We start from the raw sequence: 25167 nt of genomic DNA on the forward strand, positions 1-25167 counted from the left end.
CGAAGTTTCGTAATATAGTGGATTAGAGGGTTCAGTGGATATTAATTATCTTCGCGTGAAGCACCGAATATACTTCGTAATTAGCGTAAAGTAATTAGATACAGGAGCTACATGTTCATTTCTTTTTTTTTTTAATAAAGTTAATGAGATGTAAATAATGGACCAGTATTTTTCTTCGAATGTTTTCATTGTTTTGCATTCGAGATCATTTTTCCCATAAATGCATACAAATCTGCAGTTTATTTCTGAAGTTCCTGATTAGATCAGGAGCTCCTAATTAAACCTATTCATTCAAACCATTCGACGAGCCAACAATAGCCTGCGTTATTAGATAGATTCATTGTGTAGAAATTGCTGGATCATCGAAATGGATTATGGAAATTGTCTTGAATTATAGATTTTTTGGTATTTATAATTCATAACGATTTCGGAATAAGGGTAAAATACTCGTTTTAAATATGGAATTTCTCACTTTCAAGGACGACCTTCAACCGATCAAAAGTATTAATAAAATGCAGGTGTATTAAAATTCTATTTCGTAAGAAATATTTTCAAAGTTCTCCAGAAAGATACTGTTGAGAAACAAACTTAATCTTTCTTCATTGAATAATAGATTTAATTTTGAGGGGGCGTGTTGAAATTTTGAAATGTTTCGAGAAACAAAATTAATCTATTATTCCACACAAGGAACGATTGATTCAATATCAGTTTATTTCATGTTGGTTGTTCGTTCATAGTATCGTTCAATTTTCTAACCCGAATGATCCTCACTTGACGTGTTACATTCAAATCGTAAAGACGTGGTTTGCTTGTGCTGCTTTTCTCGTTATTGAATGAACTCCGTTGAGTCAATTTATATAAAGTGTGCGGATGATTTAATTACATAATCTAATAGATACGAACTCCTATAAAAATCTATAGTATACTTTCAACATTTCTGGGACTCTCGCGATAATTCACCAAAAAGAGAATATAATGTACGATATTTTCAAATTCGACAAATAAAATAAATTCTCCCGGGCCGATCCAACGAAGGACAATCTGAAAATTCTGTGCAATGAAGTGGACGAGAATCGTCCGACAAAATAATTGGAGAGTATGTTCAAGTCAAGTTCAATTCGATTTCACAAATCGTCTGGAATCGGTGCTCCATTGACCGTATCCATCGGTGATTCGTACTTCCTCGGAGACGAGGGGGTTATCGTCCCGTAACAAATATCCTTTTATGAATAGAGGATTTCTTTGGCTGTCTCGGTCACCGTGAATGACAGCGGAACATGAATAGCCGCGGTGCGATCGAGTGTTAAACGTGTGTGCCCGTACTATACACGGCTGTAGACGCGCAGGTGTACTCGCGCGCGGAAAGTAAATTACACGGCGTTTAATGCTCGTCAAATATTCCGCGGAGCATTGAAAGACTCGGCCGTTTACCGTTGTCCGCGTAGCGGTCGCTAATGAATCATGCTAATTTTTTGCACAAGTCTAATCCCGGTCGCCGAGCGATTTATGTCCGAGGTGAATCCTGATTCGCTTCAACGAGGATTCTCGTGCGTTAACGCTAAACCTACCACGAGGGGTCGAATGACCAATTTTAGATTTTATATTTGACAATTGTGTTGAGATTGTATAGGTGTGTGTTTACATAGGAATTGATTGAATACGTTTTCTAACTCCAATATATATATTACAGTAAAAATCAAACAAAATATAAATAAATTTAATCTAGTTATTTTCATAATACCATACACATTATGTAGTCACTTTTGATGGTCGGTAGGTTTACTGATTCACTGTTCATAATGTGACCAGGCGATTTTGATCGTTCGTAGTCGCAGGCAAAATTTTCTTAAAAGTGAATGAAACCAGCAACTTGTTAAAGCAGTGCCGATGCAGCCGAGAACTAGCTAAAACAAGACCACAGTGCACCAATGCTGGCTAAAACGTGCTGGAACAGTTCAAAGTTAACCGAGACAGGTAGAAACGGACTAAAGCTGGTCGCAACGGAACAAAGCAGATCAAAACTAACTGTAACAGGGTCAAAACAGACCGAAGTTGGGTAAAACAAGGCCAATGTACACTGAAAGTAGATGAAACAGGTTAAAACTAGCTAAAAAGGTTCTAACTAGCTAAAAACTAGCTGAGAACAGATTAGAGACAACAACAACCGGATTGAAGCAATCTAAAGCGGATCAGAAGAGATTTACAGCGGACCAAACTAAACTAAAATGAATAAAAAAAAATCAATCATTTAATTGCGTTAATAACCGGAGAAGAGCACAGTGGAGTACCAGAAAGAAGGTCAAAAGTGAATTTAGAAAAGGTCTGGAACGTATCACAGACATAGAACTAAAGTATGTAATTATACCTCTCCATATCAGGTCTCTGGCATCTCCCGCGACCAAAGAAGACTGCACAGGAGCAAAAAGGACCACAGAAGAGGACGTTGAGAGCCAAACAGGACCAAAGGCGAGTGTATCAAGGGGCACTGCATCAAGGAGGTCCGGAGAAGAACAAAGTGGATTAAAAGGACTAAAAAGGAGTAGACGACGAGCCGCACAGGATCTAAGAAAAAAAGCATAGAGTGTCAGAGTGCACCGGAACGAAGCGTATAGCATATCGGAGCGTGTTCAAGCGAGTCGATGCGGGATCAAACGGGACACGAACTAACGGAAGTATACGCTTGCATGAAAAATAAAGGAGTTTTAACGTTTTAACGCTATACATATGAAACGATTCTTCGAGTCTGCGGAAACCTCGCCGTTTTTAGTTCCGAGTCTTCGTGACGGACGTTAATGAATCATCGTGGCCTTTTTCCTGATGCTTAATCCCCAAAGTGGAAATTTATGGGTGTCCTTCTATTCGTGGAATGTTTGCTTAGAGGATTCAAGGATTCCGGAAGATAATACACTGCGGTCCTGTTGACTATGTGAATCACAATTACGGTTTTAGTGCTTCGGTGCATCGAGATAAATGTTTTTACTTGAAGAGGATTGCTAAATAAAGAACCGAGGATGTGAACAGTTTGCTGATTCCGCAATAATCGTTCGTTTAGCTAGAGATACGGAATAGTGCCCGTGCAAAAATGTAAATCTAAATCTACGGAGTGCTAAATTTTACAAAAATAACAAGAACAATAGAGTGGGTGTACATAGTATTCGTACACCTTGTAAAAACTAATAACTTTTTTATAATTGTACCAAACGACCTGATTTTTTTATGATCAATTCGAAGCATTGGTTTACGAAATGATATGCAAGAAAGATTTTCCAAAAATTGTAATTTTACAATGTTACATGCGAAGATAAAAAAAGGCATTTTTTAAAACTTTTATTTGGGCTCGTAATGAAAAATTTAAAATATATGTTTTGTGTAGATATATGTTAGTTAGACGCATGCTGAAAATTTCATTGAAAACGATTAACATACACACGAGCTACGAGCGGTTAAAAATGGTGAAAATCGTAGTTTTACACGAGTTTTGATCAATTTCTGCTTAAAATCCACAGAATCGTGCATCTTTTCCCGCCTGTATTTTAAATTTTCATTTAGGGCCCAAATAAAAAAGTTTTAAAATATGCCTTTTGTATTTTTGCATGTAACCTTGTACTATAAATTATAATTTTTTGGAAAATCTTTCTTGCATGTCATTTCGTAAACCAATGCTTCTAATTGATTATAAAAAAATCAGGTCGTTTGGTACAATTACAAAAAAGTTATTAGTTTTTGAATGGTGTACGAATACTTTTTACAGACACTGTAGTTGTTTAAATGTTCAGCAATTTTTATCAGAATGTACGTATATGTAGGATCGGTTAAACGATATGCGAGAAGAATGAGTGAATCGATAAAACTAATGTGTGCTCTCTGGCTACGACCGGAGACGAGACGCGACTGATGACTCTTTACATCGCCACTCACCTCTGCTCGTCACCCTATTTGTTTACATTATTTTCGTGCGCGCCGCTACACAACATTCACCGTGCCTTGTTTACATTATTTTCGTGCGGGCCCATACAACGCTCGTCGTGGCCTCGTCTTCGCTTGCGCGTGGCATACTTCATATGTCCAAAGTAATAAATCTATTGAATAAAATCAATGCGTCTGATCTTAAAATGATCATAAATTGAAAAATTAGGAACCCGAAACTTTGAAGGGTCCTGTAGCTCCGTTGTTAATGGGTTTCCCTAAATTTGCATAAACGTCACCAGCGTTGTAATTTCGACCGAGCCAGTAACAAATTAAAGGCAGTAGTTCTACCACAGCTCAAAATTCAAGGGAGACAAACTTTTGTACAACCTCAAGCATAAACGATCAATCTATGCAGATTCCCAAGACGAATCTGCATAATGATTCGTAATCAGGTAGTTAAGATTTCCCATATATTCCTCCAGCATAATACGATCGAAGTAACAGCGGACGATAGTGAAAGAGTGAAAATTACGGTCGTCGCAGTTAAGCGTGACAATGAAATATTAAGTTTTTCCGGTGCTCATCGAGAAAGGAGCTCGTTACGCTCCACGATTAATCGTGGCCAGGTTTATGTAATAATTCTCCCATGAATCGGATATAATTGTATACCTTCGTCTGTCGATGGAAAGAGAAATGCTCATGTAACTGATAATTATCAGGCATCACTATACCCCTGCGATGACTAATTATTACAGCGATGGCGTTTAAATAACATTCTGCGTTACGAGTATTTTGAATGTATTAAAATATGATTTTATTATAATATAATACTAGAATAAACGATCGCCATCATATTTTACGCTCTTGCTCTAATAAATAATCAAGGAGTTCTCAATTTGACGTACAGTTACTCGAATGAATATTCGGGCGCTCTAAAAAAATATTGTACTATGCAATTTGAACTTTCTTGGGAAGCTGGAGCAATTAGTTTACTACAGGATGTGAAAAGAAATTTTTTCAAAAATTGCAATTGATCGGAATTGTAGAAAAAATACTAAAAGTTGTATGTTACAACTTTTTTATATGGACCTATATTAAAAATTTTTAAAATACGTTTTGTAGGTCTGTGTTAATTATATGCATTGTGAAAGTTTCATCGAAATCGGTTGATGCGTGAAAAAACGACAGGCATTGAAAGATGTGAGAATCCTTAGATTTCTTGCAGTTAGAGGCCGAAAATCGTGAAAATCTGCCATTTTTACCATCTTTGAACGTTTGTATAGCTCATTGCAACGCCGACCGATTTTGACGAAATTTTCAGAATATGTTTAATTGACACAGACCTACAAAACGTATTAAAAAAATTTTTAATATAGGTCCACATAAAAATGTTGTAAAATACAACTTTTAGTATTTTTTCTACAAATCCGATCAATTGCAACGTTTGAAAAAATTTCTTTTCACATCCTGTATTAAACTAATTGCCCTAGCTTCCCAAAAAAAAAGTTCAAATTGTATAGTACAATATTTGTTTAAAGCTTCCGAATATTAATTCGAGTAACTGTGTAAAAGATTTAGATTTAATAATGCATAACACAAATGCGTTAAAGGATGCACTGTTACGTCTTCGAATAAAGTGCAGTCCAAACGCCCTTGACAATCCACTACTTATGTGACCACTTTTAATCAATATCCTATGCTTACAAACTCAACATTACCTGGTTGAATTATTAAACAGAAAATATTGGCTTACGACTACAACCGCCCTAACAGTCAACGACGAGTTGTTATTCCGAAGGGAAAATAAATTCTTAAAGAGTAATATGTACCTTGTTAACAATCTACACACACACACAAAAAGAACGTGAATTTCAGCCCGTAAACAAGATTTCTTATTAAATGAGGATTTTTCACACTGCGGATTTTATGTATTTATGACAAAAATGAGTAGACCGAATACAAAATACAAACACTGTTGATTGTTCTCGAGTCACAAAACATGTTTACACAATTATTTCTCAGATTGTTAGCTAGGCAAGGTTATTTCGTAGGCGTATACAGCCATAATTAAGATCTAGCGGTGTCGGTTTCGTTTAATTGTGTTCACTGCGGTAGATTACGATTCTCTGCGTTAGAAATCGTTGTTCCCAGTGAGGAAATATGTAACGGACACATTGTGAAAGGAAAAGTTCCACGTTCTGAGGCGGCGCTCCGCGTCGACACGCTCGATTCCATAAAAGAGCGGAGCCCTTGAAATTCTTTCTTAAGCCCGGACCGATCCTTGCGGTCGGAAGACGGATTATCCTCGACACACGCGTAGGTGGGTTCGAGTCCTTCGTGAAAGGATACGCGGATAGCAAGAAAGGACATCCTTCCAGGTGTTGACGCACCGGATATAAATGCTGGGTGAACCGCTGGAGACGAGACAATTTTACACCTCTCTGACAACCTTTCCCCTCTGACAACATTATTTTTCTTCTCCGTATTGATTAAATAAAAATGTTTCCATTCTCTGCGTCAACCATCACCATTTGTTTTCCAATCACGATACGTTGCTCATCTTCGCCATTGAAATGTTTTATCGAATGTCCTTCATGAAAAATGTTAAATCATATTTTATATTCATTTAATCGCAATTAATTTTAATAACGTTTCATAGAAACCTCTTTTATTAGTAGAATTATTTGTAAAGCACGAAGTAAAAGAATTTCGCAATCCTTTCGTGAATTTATTCTTGCGTGCTTCTTCTTACGATTGGAATAAAGAATTCTCCCTTTTGCTCGCACATCTAGATAAATTCGATGAATTATTTCTTCAAGCTTTCGGCAGTAACAATACAAACCAATGAATGAAAATGAACGTAACAGAGAAATGAAAAGAATATTTGATCAATATATTAATTGAATTGATTCGATTTGTCTATTTGTCGTATAAAAATGAACCACGAAGCGAGAAAGGAACGAATTTAATTGGTTACAAAAAGAGCAAATTTTTATTCAGTTCAGCTTCAATTTACCGGAACGATATTTGTTCCCGCGTATTTGCTTTGGTCTGGAACATTTTCATTAAAACGAATACACGAGAATGGAATGGTAAAATATTAGCAGAGAGAAAGGGAATGGCTTGGAACGTGAACTGACAACATTTCGAGGAGAGCGCGATGACTAAACAAGATTTTCTGCTGTGTCGTGTTTGCCCCCTTTGGAACTATCCATCTTCCCCTGTAACATGTTTCTTAATCACGAATTTCAACGTTGATATCAAGATGACCTGTTTCGAATATTCCAACCCTGCAAAGGGCAGGGAGAATATAGGTCGGAATTGTAGAAGGGGATTTTCTGCGTTCGAAGCTTTCGGGAAAATCGGCATTGAACGGTGCATTCGGTGCACATGCACTCGTGCCTAGAATAAGTAGAAACGGTAAGTAATGAACAGACGTGCCAGCCAAGTCCCATTCAATAGCACGCGCACCTGGCCGACATTCAAACCGAATGTTTTCGATAAAGACACCGGCTAGAAACGAATCTTGTTTCGCGTTTTAAGCTTCCCCTTTTTACAGAAATTCGAAACATTTTTTAACTTGCGAATTTTCAACGGCAACGGGTTGTATAAAATTTGGAAATGCTAAAAACGAACCATATCTTCCAAATTTTGTAATTATACAGGGTGTCTCAGCTGAAGGAGGCCACCTAAATATCTTCTTTATTTTTAATGACACAAAAAAAATATTTATGGCCTAATTTAAACCGTATCGACAGTGGAACATCATAGAAGAACAATTTCTTTTAGTCCTGTCATTTTTTCATAGTTTATTCTAGGTCATCGTTATTTTTTATCGGGAAAACGTCTCTTTTTTTATTCCATCTTGTTAAATGACTTAAGCATATTCAATTGTATTTCTTCGGCCGCTATAAGATGGAATAAAAAAAGATAAGTGTTCCCGATGAAAAGAATAACGACGACCTTGAAAAAGGAACCGGACAAAAGAAATTGTTCTTCTATGATATTCCATCTTCGATACCATTTAAATTATGCCATAAATATTTCTTGTGCCATTAAAAATAAAGGAGATATTTAGGTGGCCTCCTTCAGCTGAGACAGCCTGTATAGCTGTATCCTGGTTATTAATAATTACATTGTGAATACATAATATGAGAATAAAAATGAGAAAACGACAGGTACGTACGATGCACTAACGAACAGCCTCGAGCTGCGTTGGCAGTGCTAAAAATACAATGACAGATCTTATTTGACATTAGAAAGTTTCAATGTTGAGTACATAGTAAAAATATTGCCGCCAACCTGGAACATGTACTTTAACAATAGCATCTAGGAGAAAGAGAGAGGCGAGCGAATTACGAGTAACTATTCGTCATTCATAACCGACTTTAATCAATACTTCTGCTGCTTCACGAAAAACTACGTATTATTTTTAGCATACCCAATACATAGAAGTTCAATCTCAACAAGGAGTGGGTACAGGTAATAAAGAACACGATGGAAGCACACATTGGCTGGCAGTGTACAACGTTGGATACCGAGCTCTCACATATCCATGGAAAATAAATGTCCATTAAAGTTCAGACACGAAACCATAACACCAAATGAATATAATGGAATGAGAAAAATTTCCGTACACCCGTACTCTCGTTTCGAATGCATAGAATTATGTTTAAAGTCGTATTCATGGTACAAAATAAAATGTAATTGTCGCGAGTCGACGAACGGCTCGCCATTTTAATAAGGAAGTAATATAAGCTTGAACTTCGTTTCCTGCCTTTCAGTTTAATGAAAATGACGCTGGACTTTGACGAACCGTGAGAAACATTGTTAAGTATGCGGCAAATGGAAAAGTTGAGATATAACTGTTTAATGGAACCTTGTTATTTTTTTTATGTGACTTTCGCCAAGTTATTTGTGGCAGTTTTCTGATTAAAATGACACAGAACATGATATAATTTGAACTGTATTTAGTGCTTTAATTCTGGCCTGGGCAACTACTGCTTTGAGAGTTGATGACGTAGAATCGGTTACCCCCACTATCGCTCTTCGGCCACCCTTCCGGACCTGCTCCAGCCAATTACGTCATCGACTCCCGGAGCCCTAGTTGCCCAGGTCCATAATCTTTCGGCCACGCGGTTCGTGTTTACACGCGCTGTTCCTTTCTACGTTCGGCGCGGTCGACGAGGTTACAAACAAATAGTACATAGAACTGTACGACGTAAGAAACAGCACGGACCCAATTTTCTTATTGTCAGATCGAATGTTTACTGTATTATCGAATAAAACAACAGTTAATACAATTAAGAATCAGGTGACGAAACGATTTCGAGAACAAGGACACCGATCTGCGAGAAGGTCTGATCGGTAAATCACGAAATCCCGCGTCGTGTTATCGTCTAATAAATATTAACTACAGCTTGCCAATGAACGTCGACGATTTATTACATCCGATAATTCATTACAGCCGTGCACAGGTTCGCGTCGCCGTAAGCCAACAATGATTCTGAACCGTAAAACCGGTGAACGCGATCGCGTATTATGTGCCACGTACAAAGAGCAACGCCGTCTAATTTCCTGGGGCATAACGGGCCGCCGTGAAAGTCATCACAATACAATGACGAATAATGGCGGCGTCTCCGTCCGCCCTCAACAAACTCTATCCTTCGTCGATATAGTATACGAACTTCTCGAAATTAATTCGGTCAATCCTCCGATCATTACTTTCTGCCAGGTGCCATTCCCACGAACGAATTGCGGATCTACCATGAATTAATAATGCAACACCTGACACACCTGCAGCTGCCACGGAAAACGACGAAAGAGATTGTATAACCAGTGCATTATAGTAATGAGCGCGCGATCGACGGTACAGAGACAATTAGGTTGCACACAGTTGCATCCGCGATGCTTGCCTTTCGAAATTGTAATTAAACTCCCCTGTGCAATAATCCTTCCTTTCGTTTGCTAGATATGCAAAATTCTCATAAACGAAAATTTATGAAAGTCTGCTAAATTTCTGAACAAAAGAGTGTCGGCTGGTTTCAGTGTCGAAATAAAATTTCTTAGATCAGGTTTGGTCAAGGCTGGGAATGGCAGTGCACGAAAAGCGGACTGCAAAATCGGTTTTGTTCGATCGGCACCGAAAATTACGGATACACGAGAACCGGCTGAAACAAGGTCAGCCGGCAACCACGTTCACGCGAACGCTGTTCATTATTTCGTTGCGGCTAGCTCACCCCCGAAGCAACGCCCACAAGCAACGAAAGACGATAACGAAGAAATGCGCGTCGCGTTATCGGGACGAACAGTTGACGGGGCAACGTGTGCACACGTGGCTCTCGGTTTCGATGCATTAAACGTGGAGAACCATCGATGAGAACCTGAGGGATCGCTAAAAATCTAGTAATAATACGATTCAAGTAAGTTTACGTTATTCCAACAATCTTTTGCCATTTTCTGAAGTGATTAAACTGTTCCAAGAATTTTTCTAAAAATAGTACAGGGACAAGAGTTCCTGGATGTGTGCGTCCCATGGCCCGGCGAATTTCCACCGGGCCCGTTGCAAATTCATGGCCACGCGAACCGCATAATTCGTATCGCTATGTTTCTTTCGCCACGAAGATCGGAAAGTTTCTCCACTTTCGCTACTCAAGCGCCAGCGTAACGCTAGTTTCGCTACCGCCACGTTCTTCCTAATAATTCACCGACGAGATATCTTCGCTCTGCAGTTAAGCAACGAGTCTCGTAAAAAGAGAACTTCTTTATGGATCACCATAGCCACCGTCCAGAAGCAGATGTACCGAGTCGCTCGATAAATTCGTTCGAATTCAACAGAAACTTTTTATACGATTATTGTTATTATCCGATCATTAACCACCCTAAAATAAGGGCGCGACGCCAAGCAGTAGATGTTTTCATTGGCTTGTGTTGTCTATTGATTTTTGGCGCAACCGACCGCTTTATGTCTTCATTTTTGTGATCATTATCGTTGCGTGAACGTATTCGTTTTACAGGACGAATTGTAACCTGGCGATGTTTTAGTTTTGTTTCGGTGCGAGCTTTGATAGAGCAAGTTATTTGATGACAGAAAAAGGGATGATAAGGGTGTGGTAGCATATTTCGCTGCATTCGCGGTTGCTGACACAGATACACGCTGACTGTATTCCGTAGTTTTGACGGTTGCAGACCGAATTCTCTATAATACAGTTCCAACTTTATAATACGCTCCAGTTCGCAGCTTTTTTTCTCTATTTTATCGAGTTTTCCTTTTAGTCCCTCTTACCGGGAGACCTGGGACCATGAGAAAATTTTTATTCGACTCGTGGAGTACGTACTCGTCGTACATATTATCATTCTTGCGTGAATTATATCAATTTTATTCTCTTCACTTTAGTTTTCGGTGCTTATTCGAGCTAGTAATTCAAGAAGTCATTTTTCTGAGAAACAAAAAAAAATCAATCGCAAAATTTGTACCGAACAAACAGACAGACAAGAAAGCGAGCTAATAAAAAAAAAAATAACCATGTTGCTAAAAATCATTTTATATTTTGCATCCTCCTTTGTCAGGAATTTATTGAACATTGTCAACTCGCGGGTTAGCGACGGCTTCCAGATAAAGGGAAACAGCCGCCCACTTTTATCAATTATGCTACATCCTCTCACAGATAGGAGACAAATTGCATAAACAAGATACCAGTGACGCGGAGGGGAATTTCGACTGAAGAGATAGAACGCTCGAGTGGATTCTCGTCGCACGAAGCAGAACAGAATCGCGGAGAACACCATGCAGAAATGATTCGCGCGTAGTTTCGCGACAGACTCGCAGTTGCCTGCAAGCCACCGAGAATAATATGACGAACCACGGAACACAGTGTGCTGCCGGAATTTTCGCCGTGGAGTCTGCAAAACCGGATCGAGGCCGAGCTCGGAAACCCGATACTTCGATCCGCCGCGGCGTCGTCGTCGGAGCGTCGCGTGCATTTTTAATGCCGGTTAATTACCCGATACAAATCGCGTCGAACGGTAACAGCTGCCTACCGTTCGAAATTAGCGGCCATTCGTTCACCGGCGTCGCCGATTTTCGACGACGCGATCCGGGGAATCGTTACGAAGCGTTTCATATGCACCACCGCCAGGGATAATCGATACGCATACCGGTCGATACCGAGAAACCAATCGAGAGTAAACGCTACAAGTTCAACCGTCGGGACGAATTTTAACACTAAGGCCATCCACACACGGGTCGATCGGCGATTCGGTCGACGAGATTCCAGTCGCATGCGATTCCCCCTCCACATGATCTATATAATAAAAATCAAATGCTGTTCGTTGGTCACGATATCACGGGAGAACGGCTGGACCGATTTGGCTATTTTTTTTTTAAATGTTCGTTGTAGTCCGAATCAGGTTTTTAGATTTAAAAACATTGGAAAAGTTGCCTGGAAACATGAAAATTCGGGAAAAACTAAAAGTGCTTTTAGAATCATATTTCAATACAACAAAAAAACGAACGTCGTAGCTTTTAATCAATATTTCAATAGAACGTCGCAGCTTTTAATCAATATTTCAATAGAAATTTACATTATCGACGTCTGTTTGCATTATCGACATTATAAACATTCGCCAGTTAGTTAATTTCGATTACAATTTATTTCGTTACGTACGCAAAAATAAAATGCGTACCACTAACCCTACTCGCGAAGCTCGCGAAGCGAGCGAGCAACAACTCTCCTCTAGTTTTCAATGAAAATGAATGAAGAGCCGCACACTGAAATCGCCGCGATTCTAATCGCGTGCGATCGGAAGCGAAGTTGGAAAATCGTACGATTCGCGCGACTCATGGAGGTAAGTTTGTGCAGTTCATGTCATTTAAATGAGATTTGGCCATTATTTTTTGTAGTTTGAGTGCATTGCACTCTTCGATATGGTCTATGTATTTAGGTTACATAAGTTATTATTTATTTATTACCTTTATTATCTTTTTTTATGTTATTACGCATACTAATAACATTAAGGTAAGCTTTTTATTTACATAGTTGAATATAATCATGTAGGTTTATTAAAAACAAAAGGCAAAGTAAAAAAAAAATTGAAGTCACAGGGACTGATAAACTGTTGTACAATTTTCTGTGGAGTGTTCTTACGGAGTTGTTTTCTCAGGTCGATTTAATCCGGAAGTATTACCACTTGGTATATTGAGCGAAGATTGAGGGAAATCTGTTGAACTTCCACCAACCTCATCTATGAGGAGCAAAGCTCTTCTTTTGTAACTCCTCAGTTGAGCATTGCTCCTCATAGATGAGGTTGGTGGAAGTTCAACAGATTTCCCTCAATCTTCGCTCAATATACCAAGTGGTAATACTTCCGGATTAAATCGACCTGAGAAGACAACTCCCTAAGAACACTCCCACTCCACAGAAAATTGTACAACAGTTTATCGATGCCTGTGACTTCAATCTTTTTTTTACTTTGCCTTTTGTTTTTGTTTTTCATAAACCTACATGATTATATTCAACTATGTAAATAAAAAGCTTACCTTAATGTTATTAGTATGCGTAATAACATAAAAAAAGATAATAAATAAGTAATAACCTATGTAACCTAAATACATAGACCACATCGAAGAGTGCAATGCACTCAAACTACAAAAAATAATGGCCGAATCATTTAAATGACTTGAACTGCACAAACTTACCTCCATGAGTCGCGCGAATCGTACGATCCACGCGATTTTCCGACTTCGCTTCCGATCGCACGCGATTAGAATCACGGCGATTTTAGTGTGCGGTTCTTCATTCATTTGCATTGGAAGTCACGTGGTGGGGGAATCGCGTCGACCGAATCGCCGATCGACCCGTGTGTGGGCGGCCTAAAATCCTGCCACTAACAATTAACGAAATTATAAAAATGCTAGTTGACGTGAGAAGGTCACTTGAACTCTGCCAATACAGAATTGAACATGCCAGAGAAAATCTAATTACTCCGCGTGATTGGACGATCTTTCGACCTACAGAAGCGTTGATAAAAGTGAAAAGTCATATCCCGCTTCTTCAAAGACAAACGAAGTAGCTTCACAAGACGCGCGTCTCACGCCGACATGCGTATCTTCTGATGCAGACATTATTGTTTGTCAAGAGATATTACAATCTAATCTGACATGTTACTATGAAATTGTTCGCAAAGAACAAATACAATCGTAGAACGATTACGTAATCGCATGCAATAGATGGTTCTAGTACTTATGAATACCCCGGAAAATTACTGTTGCCGTGACGCGTCTTGCTCAAATATTTCGTTTTGTATTTTGTGAAAGAACCGTGACATTTCAATGTTTCCGACGCCGTTCGTACATCAAAGGATCGCTCTTTCGCTTGGAGTAATTACATTTCCTCCTACACAGTGAGTTTTTGAAATAAATTGAAAACAGAGCCATTTCAAGTATTGAACGATATCATCGAACCGATGCCTCGAGTGTGGGATAGCCGCAAGAAAACAGAGATAGAGGGGGGGGACAATTTATGATGTTTTTAACAATGGCCGGTTGACCAGGCTCGTCACGGACCGACTAATTAAGCCGCAATACCGAGTTGCCGGCACGTTAATTGGTGCGACGATTAAAAGCCCGGACGTTTTGTATAGGACAAGGTCAGAGTCCTCAGGACGACTGCGGCAACATTACTTTGGTCAAGTATGTACTCGATATGCCACCGAATCGTAGAGCAATGAAGGCGTAAAATAAAATAGAGTTCGACGAGGACGACAACAGGGTTCAAGACCTCGCTCGCAGATACTGCGTTGAGATGATAACGTTATCCGTCGAATTACGGCACAGCTGTGTTTGCGCGTAAACACGCGGGCTGGGCTAACGACACCAACGATGGCGCATTAAGCCCCTATGTCGGTAATCAACGATTTTTCACGGTGTCGGAGACTGTATACTAAAAGCGATGCTAAAACTGTGAAACGATGAAATTCACGGTACTTACAACTTCGCTTTTTTTTTCTTTCGCTTGCATCCAACGACATGTTCAACATGTTCACTGAATTCTCTGTGAATTCTTCATCAAGAGGCTGACTTCGTATTATGTACCAGGCAAGGGGATAGAGTACTCCTCGCGACAACTGGGAGGCGTAAGTAGCCAGTATTAGAGATTTAGTTTCTCCAACCCCCTTAGCGTCTCGATTGCGCGCCACCCCTGTAAGCAGAGCTCGACGTATCCCCCACGTGAAAAATATACAGGGTGTAAAATCGACAGGGAGATAGTGTACTCATGTTTCAAGTCCCGAAACAAAAGAATTGACCGAAACACGATAAGGCTCAGGGGTATCTTTCAGGACTTGTCTAATCTCTGTTTCAATGTAACGTCAATAGCCATTTGAACGCAGAAACAAATTCGACCACGATGATTCGCTAGCAGAGAATGTTGTTCGCGCAATCTCTAATTTTTCTATGACTATAGAAATCGCCGTTAGGTACCTCTATGGGCCGTTTTTCGACAAAAGAGGCACCGGAGGTCGTAACAGCTGTTCACCCCCGCCAAGATAGCTCGAGATAGACGACACTCATGCTGCTTAGAGTGGAAAGGACAGCTATTGTAGCTGCCCGGATCTCTTCTTTCGGAGAACGGAGCATAGTGCCTTTCTCGGGCAATAAAATGTCCTGCGGCATCGATAGGCTCCTCTTGTCAGACCCATCCCGTCTTAAATTTCCGTCCAGCTCTCGCGGTCCCGAGATATAAAAGCTGATCAGCCAAAAAAAAAAAAGTATCACGAGTCCACCCTGTACACGGTGACTCACGAAATAATGGACCCACGCCGCTCACGAAAGACCCAATTTTGATGATTCACTTCCGTTTTGGAGCTGCGTCACAAAACTTGAACGGTAACGATTCAATTATTTCATTCGTAACATATTTCTTTTGTTTTAACGCTCGGCATTATTAAATAATATTTTGTGTAGATAGCCGCACTTTTGAAGCATATACGAAATTAGATATGTTTCAGGTAACCCGATATTTGTTTGCAGCGACGCTATTTCCGGTTTGTTGAACGAGGGTTAAAGTTTTGTAAGCACGAAAAAAAAAAAAATACGGAAACTACATGGTAGATATAGGGCATTGACGAACAAACTTTCTCGTGTGGGCGATCTGTTTTTCTACGAGCAATTTTACCGTATGTAACTCGATCCCTTTGTATAAACAATGAGAACATGAAAAATAATATATTATATATAAAAGATAGAATAGTAAATATAATAAAGAACAATATCTATAGGTTAGATTCACAAACGTTGCCTATTTATTTGGACACACAGTATATGGGACAAAAAGCGTTCGCCACACATCTTATTTGCTTCAACGTGTCTGCTGACGAAGTAGTCGCCACAAAAGATTCCAACACCTGAAATAATTTATTCGATGCAACGAAAACTAAAAAGTTAAGACCCGGCTCAAGATTTATTCTCTGCCGACCCTTCTTTTATAAATGAGCGATAATAAAATGTGGTACACACGTATTCCCAAGAAAATGAAACACATAATTTGTCGGATGCAACGAAACCTGAAGAATTAAGATTTAGCTGAAGAATGTTACTCTTTCAAACGAATTACCCAATGAACAGAATTCTACTCGTTCAACCCCCCAGCATCTTTTGCAACGAATTCCTATCCAAGCACAGTGCACACGTTCTTTCAGAAACTAAAATTATTCGATGCATCAAAAATTCCACTTTTTCAACCCTCCAGCATCTCCTAGAACCAGCCAACAAAAAATACGGTGCACTCGAGGCACCATCACGGCGACGAATTTTAAAATCCGTAGAAATAATTGCGTGAGCCATGGGGTCCCAGAAGGAAGTAAAAAAATTTGAAAGAAAACCAGAAGGTGTGCTATCTCCAGCCACTGTATCTTATCCCCCAAGTACGCGTGGCCCGACGTAGCCGACTTCCGTCCTTGTTGTTTACCGTCGGTGCGCACGTACCCTGCGTAACGATGAGAAAAATCCGGGGGAGAGCTATGATCCTCCACTATCCGAGATAACAAAAGACAACGTGTGCGTGGGGATTCTTCGAGGGTCCTATGGTTTTCCGCATGCAGTAGAGGAGCAACGACAGATAACAAGCGATAAGAATCTCCCTCTCAACAGGCGAACCTGTCCGGGATCTCTCACTGCGGGATTACAGAAACTTTCCTCTGACCTATTTACCGATGATGCTGCTGCACGGCCCGCAAAACGCCGGGCTTCCGATTTGGAGAACGCTTTTTTACCGAGGGAGCACAATCTATTGTTCCATTTGATTCCTTATAATTAACCATCAACTAATTCGAAACCCTGGAAAGTTATGAAAAAACGTCACCCCCCCAGAGTTCCACGGTTGCTAACGAGTCTATTGTTGACACGATCGCGAGTCGGTAAGAAATAAATGATAACAATGGTTGTTTATTGCTACGGGAGGAAGAGGATCGAATCTTTCGTGGCTCGAAAGTTCGGGTTGATGGGACTTGGAATCGGACTTCCCGGATAGATCACATACGAGTGTTTCGGGTGGAAAATGGTCACTCGATTTGGCTGAGATGATTGAAGGTGGAACTGTATGGTGGATCATGGTTTCCGGGGAATGTGATTGGATTAGGATACGAAAAGGACTCACCGAAAGGACGCTCGAACCACCTCTCGGAACTCCTTTGTATCCAGGGCAGTGAAAAATCCTCGTGACACCGAGATTACCGAGGTTTGCATACATCTAAGCACACACATCAAACACTGGCCCCGGGCACTGAACGATTCTTCGATGCACGCTCTCGCCACGTACTCTCGCGATCTGACCGGTAGATCGGTGAGAATCACACGAAAATCACATTGATAGCGTTCCGACCGTCAGCTTGCTTCGGTGATCGTAGACCAGCTGTGTTTTTGCCCGACCATTGAGGAACTGGTGCATGCGCGCCGCGAGCTCGCGACGCCATCTTAGACATTCAAGAGGAGTAGGGAAACTTGCCCCGCGAGATTTGAAACGGCCGCGGAGCACTCTGGGAAATTAGTGGGGGATCTTCGGTTTTTCTTGTGTAATTAACGAGTTTCTATATCAATTCACGTCCATCTTATATTTACAAGGTTTATTGAAAAATTGCAAAACTGTTATTTTAGCTCACCGTTTTTTGAGAAAGTTAATGTTAATGTGTAATTGTAAATCTTAAATATGAATATGTCCAATTTATTGGACATTGTAGTGAATTCTAGTTTTATCGGCAAAGGGATTAGTGTTTAATTAAAATTCTCTTTCATAGTAATCAATGAGGTTCGAAAATGCATTGCAGTCTTTAGTCACTCTTCTTCTGCTTGATTGTTGCATAGAATATAAATAAAATGTCGTGGATCGTATACTTTTGAGTAACCGATATTATGATGTAGTAAAATTGTGTGTAAAATTCCACTTTCATCTTTATCTTAACGTGCAGTGCTGCTGTACCGAAATACGTGGCTTCCATTTTCGTGAAATATGTTTTGTTCGTTAATTATACCTTGGATTGTTAATAATTGTGACTAATTAGACCGTATCTCTGTAAATATTTACACAGAACATGTGACATCGAGAAGACAGACGGAGGTCTTGTGTTTTCAGTGATACAGCCCCGCATAAATTATGTAGATTGATAACGAAGTAAATGACCTAATTGCGAATACGAATCAAAATATGTTTGATAAGAGAGCTGTGTACCATGTTCCCAAACTCTTTCTGTCTTTTGAAATATTATATTTGTTACGATATTGCTTAAATAAAATTTTTTGGTTAAGTCGTTAGTAGTCGTTCTTAGTCAAGTAAGCTATAATTATGCGAGTGAAATAATAATAATTGTGATGATTTCTTCAAAAATCATCATACGTATATTTTTCAATTACAGATTATAAGGTTGAAAGTTTAAAAAAATCGGGCCTCTCCGGGATTTGAACCCGGGACCTCCTGCACCCAAAGCAGGAATCATACCCCTAGACCAAGAGGCCTGATAGTAAAAGTTTTCATAATTTCGGCCATGAATTTTCTGAATAATTGAAACATTTCTAATTACAAGTTTGTATATAATTGTGTCTAAATAATTAATAAGAATCTAAATAAGACGAATAGAATTAGATTTGTGCGTTTCAGACCTATCTGTTTAAATATTACACTTCCTACATATGCAATAGTACATTGTAAGTTATTTTAATATACTAAATATTAATAAGTGATATTAAATAAAAAATAATGAATTATTGCAAAAGATAGCAATACAAAATAAATTGCATTATCTCTGTTGGTAAATAAGTTTGCAGCTATATATACAGAAGATATCGTGAGGTGGTCATGTAACCGACTGTGCAAAAGTTATGACAAGGACCGTATATCCTGTAAGTTAGTGGGTTCTAGTCTATGCTAACGAGGAATAAATTAGGTTCTGGTCCGTTTGGTGCAGCACTATAGTCGAGTAAAAGTGAAGATATTGAAACACCGGGCGTGAGCGCTTTCATTTTCTCCCTGGTTATAATAAACTTTATAATGTTATGTAAATAATAACTATGCATTCTCTAGGTTACAATTATACTAGTTAAAATTGAATTTACACTACGTACATTTAAGAATAAGTTTATACAGTTTTTAAATCAAGACATTACAGTTTTTTGTACTTTTGATTAAAAGCTGTTTCAATCTACCTAACCTGACTCACCAATGACCACGTAATCCTAACGTGGCAGTCGTCAACGTATGTTGAAAAGCGCGTGTTTCGTGTCCCGAAGGGATACATAACTTTTGTTGACAACAGACAACGTTCGTTATCTTAATTTAAATCAAACACAACAGAACTGTGTTTCTCCGTCTAACATGTGCATTGTTGTGTGTGTAACGTCGTAACATCGTTGACCTTAAATGTTTTTCTATGAAAATTGTAACCTCACTTGCCGGTCAGAACAAATCCAGAAGCGGAAAGTTATGATTACATTGTTACGTGGAGAAAGTTGAACCTCATTTTACTGTATAATAAGAAAAATGAGCTCGGAATGGGGAGTACATTTGTTGACAATATCAATATTATTTCTCGCCGTTTGTGTGCAAAGTTTTCAGGGTTTGGAAGTGATATATGCAATAAATTCTGGTGGAGATGCACACACTGACAGTTATGGAATTCGCTATGTCAAAGATCCGTTAATGAGCAAAGTTGGAACAGCATCTGACTATGGAAAACAGCTAATCATTGGACGTGTAAATGCCATCGATCAAATACTTTATCAGACAGAACGTTACCACCACAGTACATTTGGATACGATATACCAATTAGCGAAGATGGAGAATATGTTATGATATTAAAGTTCTGTGAAGTTTATTTTAATTCCCCCAATATGAAGGTAATAGTTTATCATATTTTCATCTGAATTATTAATTTATATGTTACATCGTACAATTTTCTTTCACAGTAAGGTAAACAGTGCAAATTTATCATATCTGAACGTCCATTGTGTATGAGTATTCTGTTATTTGAACATCATATTTGCTAATAAAAGATGGTTCGTTCAGACACGTATCAAATTCTGCAGACTCTGCAACATATTCTAGAGATATATAGAGGTCATTTAGAACCTGTGTTAATTTTTGTAAAGAAAATATTAGGTTGTTGCATATGAAATATCCAATTTTTAGCAATGACATGAAACAAACGCGATTTTGTACCCAATGTATTCTATCTAGACATTTCAAGTTTCTTGATTGTATTACGGTAAAAATAAGATATTATGGTCATTTACGTTTCTCATTTACAAGATTGTTATCTCGATTTTGTAATTTTTTTACCATCAACGACTAGTAAGTTAATTAATCACCACATTTTGACCAAGATTTACATAAAAGTTATTTTTTCCAGACATAAGGTGGGGCAATAACTATGTCCACTTTGAATATTGCCGTTATTTGTAGTAATATGAAAAAATGTTTTATACAAAACTTACACAATGTAGAGGGGGGCATATTGTGGCACAAACATTTTCTGCATTGGTGGAGGCATAGAGGAGATTCCAAGATCTCCTTGATTTTTTTAAGTAGAATATGTCCTTTTTTATATCGCAGATCTAGAAAGTATCAAATTCTCAGTATAAAAGTGTTGACCTTCATATGTCCTAAGCTTAATAGTTAACGAGATATTATTCAAAGAAGAAAGAAAATTATTTCGATAATATCTCGTTAACTATTAGATTTAGGACATATGGAGATCAGTACATTTTTACTTAGAATTCGATAGTCTACCGATTCATGACACAGAAAGTAGGTCTTTCCAACCCAACATTTAACACACACGCAGAAAATGTTTGTGTCACAATATGCCCCCCTCTATACCGTGTACATTTTGAATATAACATTTTTCATATTATTACAAACAACAGCAACATTCAAAGTGGACATAATTATTGCCCCACTCTGTATAAAAGGAATACACGACAGTCGTGTTGGTTAACATTGAAATAAACTTTATTTAAAAGTCAAATTATACATCTAAATTAAAATTGAACATAGAATATTTACACTAAACGTACCGAGCTATAAAAGCAACAGGCACGTGATTGCCTTATAAAAATGACAAGAATTAATTTATTTAGACATTTTTGGGTTTTCTTATTATAATATGTACTCTAATAAAGATATTTATTAAATCGTTTCTTGTGGAAGCATCTTTACCATTTCATTAATTGTGAAATCAAAAAATCTAGAACCGATTATTTGACTGGTCATGGTACGTTTAGTGTTAAGGATTAGCTTTGTATAATAAACCTGTAGACTGTAACAGCATTTCTTAATCGAAACGTTTTATAAGAGTCGCATTCTAAAATCGGACATTTCATATGCAACAACCTAATAATATACAGTGTTTCGTTTATCTGAAAACAGAATATATCTCATTACACACTGAAGTTACGACACATGCTTCTAGTTATCTCTCCAAATTTTATGAAAGTTATCGAAAAGCTACCACAATCAGAATATGGTTCTTCTCTATCTTATATTATATCTGTTATTCTATCTATTATTCTTTTAAAATGTTATGAAACAATTTTTAAATTGTACTCAAACCTGCAATTGCTATAAATTTTTTCACAAATACTTTATTTTATTACAGAGAAACATTTATAGTTTGTTTAATAATTACACGTTATTATCTGAAGAACATTCAAATGCATCTTTATTGAAAATAACATTAATATAATCTCATTTTTCAACTATTTGTTTCAGGTCTTTGATGTGGTTCTAAATGGAGACCATACTGTTGTTACTGACTTAGATATATTTGAAAGAGTTGGACGTGGTATAGCGCATGATGAATATATTCCATTTAAAGTTCAAGCTGGAAAATTAATATACAATGATGAAGAGTCGGATATTTTAGCAGGAAAAATTCGAGTTGAATTTATAAAGGTATTCCAATTAGTCTCCTTATTTATCGTATTTAATGGAGATCAGTCAGTTTGTTGACGAAAATTTAATGAATTTACTTGAATTATTTGCAGGGGTACAGAGATAACCCAAAGATAAATGCAATTGTTGTTATAAAAGGAAATTTAGAAGGTACTATTTGAATGCATTTAAAAGTTTGTTAAGTACATTATGTAATCAACTTTTGCAATTTTCAGATATACCACAGTTAGGTCCTATTCCCCAAGAACCGGAGGAATATCAGAATATACAAGAAGACGAAGAAGAGTCTACAGTGCGTAGTCGACATACAAGTGGCCCTAGAACTCCAGATCCGTATTCGATTGACGATTCTTCAGTAATGTTACCAGTTTTTGTAGCGATCGGGGCATTTATTCCTCTACTATTTTGCCTCTGTAAACTATAGGCAGTGAAATTTTCTGCACAGAAATGCCTTGTATTTAATAATAATAGTGTTCTAATCACAGCTTAGGTGAATTTAGCGTGTGAGAGCACGCAAGCATCGGTCATTGTACATAGAAAGATGATTTTTCTTTATTGAGCTACGTCGACACACATTTTATCATAGCTATTTATTATTAATTTAATCGAATGAACATATCTATATGTATGCTTTTGTATAACAAACAATTCAAATTAGATACCAGTTAGAAAACATATTGAAAAGTGAGGATTTGTGCAATCATGACTTTCGTTGCCACTTTATGTGTTCATTGATCAATTACTTAATAGTTAACATTTTATTGGCAATTAGCACAAAGGTTTGCACACATTCGTCTTTTCCTGAACAAATGTATAAAGTTTTTCAATCTACGCGGTATTCTTCTGTAATTCAACACGATAGCAGAAGAACAATCAAAAGTGTAACACGCCTCAAGTACTTTTTTCGTTAGGTCTATATCCAATATTTTAGTTGAAATTTCTCTTGTTTATTTTTGCGTTGGTTTTAAGAATATAATTGTTGTACGAGAAATGTTTCACATTCACTATGTCACATATATTCTGTTGGAAATGGAAGAGCATCCAATAGTGTCTGCAAAATACCAAAGGAATTTTCAACTTTTGCAAATCAGAGTAAATAAAGCTGTTAATATTGTCCTATATAATATCATTCTCTTCATAAATTACGCATAAATTGTTTTCGATATACCAATTATAATCACGTCATAATTTATGTTAAGAATGTTGAATCATGTATTAATAACATACGTTTTCTACAATTTTGTTCCTTTTTTTGAAAATTAAGTTTTTGTTTGTTACAAGTATAATATACACGATCGAAGTATGAAATATATATATATATCAGAATTTTTTTAATGAATTGCCTTTTACTTTATTTTTTAGTTTGATAATTTCATTATTAATTTTTTAATATGTTTGTATAGGTATTATAAATTTGGATGTATATATTTGCAATTCTTATAATTTATTTTGTGTGGCATAGCTGACTTAAACTAAAAATTTGTATTGCTTGTGTTTTTCGCTATTTATTTGATACAATTCTGTGTCTAAGATAACACTGGAAAATTAATATTTATTGATACATGAATAAGAATGGAAACAGTGTACAGTGTTTTAAATATTTGTTTCCAGATAGTGTTTCAAGTTTTAACTTATCGCAGTTAAATCTTTGTGTATTACTTCCTGAAATGGAGTTGTTAAAACACAATAAAACAAAAACAGTAACGAAGAATAATTAAAAAATTCCTTTCGTCTTAATTCTAATAGTATAAGTAAATTAAAAATAATAAAATAACTATGCCAAATGTTACGAAAAATCTATTTTATTGTGTTTTTGCATATTCTCGCATCTTCATGGAGTAATTAGGCTACTGTTTAATAGTCGAAGATTTATTGACAAATTCATATTTTTCATAATTTAGGTACGAATAGAAAATAAAGAATAAATTCAATCTACTTTTGTTGTCCATACATTTTCTACATTATTGTCCTTACAGAGCGACTACGATTGAAACAATTTAAAATACATTCCAAATACATTGAATTAAGCAAAACATTTTTTCTAAATGTCGTTTCCCGTAAAAAGATTATGACAGTTTTTATTGAACAAATGAAAATGGCGAGTATCGTATACTTATTCATCTTTTGTTTAAATTGAATACATATATAAGAATTGTTTTAAAGATTTAAAAACGTGCGAATCAAACTGGGAAAATGCGATTTTAAAAAAGTATTTATACATCGCATATATATATTTATAGTATTTATTTATTTCAGAATTTATATGTTAAAACTATTTACAATTATGTAATCATTTTCATTGTCTTAAATAGACATCATAATCAAAATAGCCTTAAATTGTCTTTGATATTGTCTTCTTATTATTTTATATATTAATGTTGTGCATTAACATACAAATACAAAGTACAATAACTATAATGGATGCCATCGATTTTTAGGACACCCTAATTTTGTTATAGTAAAATAATTTATATGAACTATGAACCTCGATCATCCTTAAACTATATAGTTCTAATAAAATAGTCTCTACTGTCTCACATTTCTAATGGGATTTAATTTTTCCTGTTTTATTCTCTATAAGCGAAGTAACTGAAATATTAAACTTTCTAACAACGCAGTGATGTCTATTTAAGACAATGAAACTGATTACATAATTGTAAATAGTTTTAACATAAAAATAATTTTTAGATGATTCGACATTGCGTTCCTGTCGAACTGTGCGAGTTGATAATATTTGTGGAAGCGTTCAGCAGAGCATTTTTGCCGCGAACATGTTTCAGGATGCGGTCGATGATCGATCGTGTGATTTGCACCGATGAA

General features: G+C 37.2%; 2 protein-coding genes and 1 non-coding gene across 6 annotated transcripts in view; 1 reads left to right on the forward strand and 2 right to left on the reverse strand.

The window, feature by feature from the left end:
• Positions 1–17857, reverse strand: part of LOC143209248 (solute carrier organic anion transporter family member 3A1-like) — a 74585-nt gene extending 56728 nt beyond the window's left edge. For 3 of the 4 annotated variants that reach the window (XM_076424645.1, XM_076424646.1, XM_076424643.1), the window contains exon 1: positions 17562–17857. The gene's annotated coding sequence lies outside the window, so the exon portion shown is untranslated. Of the gene's footprint in view, positions 1–2365; positions 2563–17561 lie in introns of all 4 variants that reach the window. The other variant, XM_076424644.1, reaches the window with a different exon arrangement.
• Positions 17858–18841: 984 nt separating this feature from the next.
• On the reverse strand, positions 18842–18913 carry Trnap-ugg (transfer RNA proline (anticodon UGG)). The gene has a single exon. It is a non-coding gene; the product is annotated as a tRNA-Pro (tRNA).
• Positions 18914–19371: 458 nt separating this feature from the next.
• Positions 19372–24280, forward strand: LOC143209254 (malectin-A). Its single transcript, XM_076424655.1, has 4 exons — positions 19372–20291; positions 22165–22347; positions 22440–22497; positions 22563–24280. Exons 1-4 carry the CDS (start codon positions 19935–19937, stop codon positions 22769–22771), a joined length of 807 nt encoding a protein of 268 aa, XP_076280770.1. The 5' UTR covers positions 19372–19934; the 3' UTR covers positions 22772–24280.
• Positions 24281–25167: the final 887 nt, after the last annotated feature.

Source organism: Lasioglossum baleicum, chromosome 6 (assembly GCF_051020765.1).
Source record: "Lasioglossum baleicum chromosome 6, iyLasBale1, whole genome shotgun sequence".
In the NCBI taxonomy this organism is placed as follows: domain Eukaryota; kingdom Metazoa; phylum Arthropoda; class Insecta; order Hymenoptera; family Halictidae; genus Lasioglossum; species Lasioglossum baleicum.

Coding starts and splice junctions, on each gene's coding strand:
- LOC143209254 (XM_076424655.1), top strand. CDS start 19,935: ATGAGCTCGGAATGGGGAGTACATTTGTTGACAATATCAATATTATTT. Junction 22,348..22,439: donor TTCGAGTTGAATTTATAAAG/GTATTCCAATTA, acceptor AATTATTTGCAG/GGGTACAGAGATAACCCAAA. Junction 22,498..22,562: donor TATAAAAGGAAATTTAGAAG/GTACTATTTGAA, acceptor TGCAATTTTCAG/ATATACCACAGTTAGGTCCT.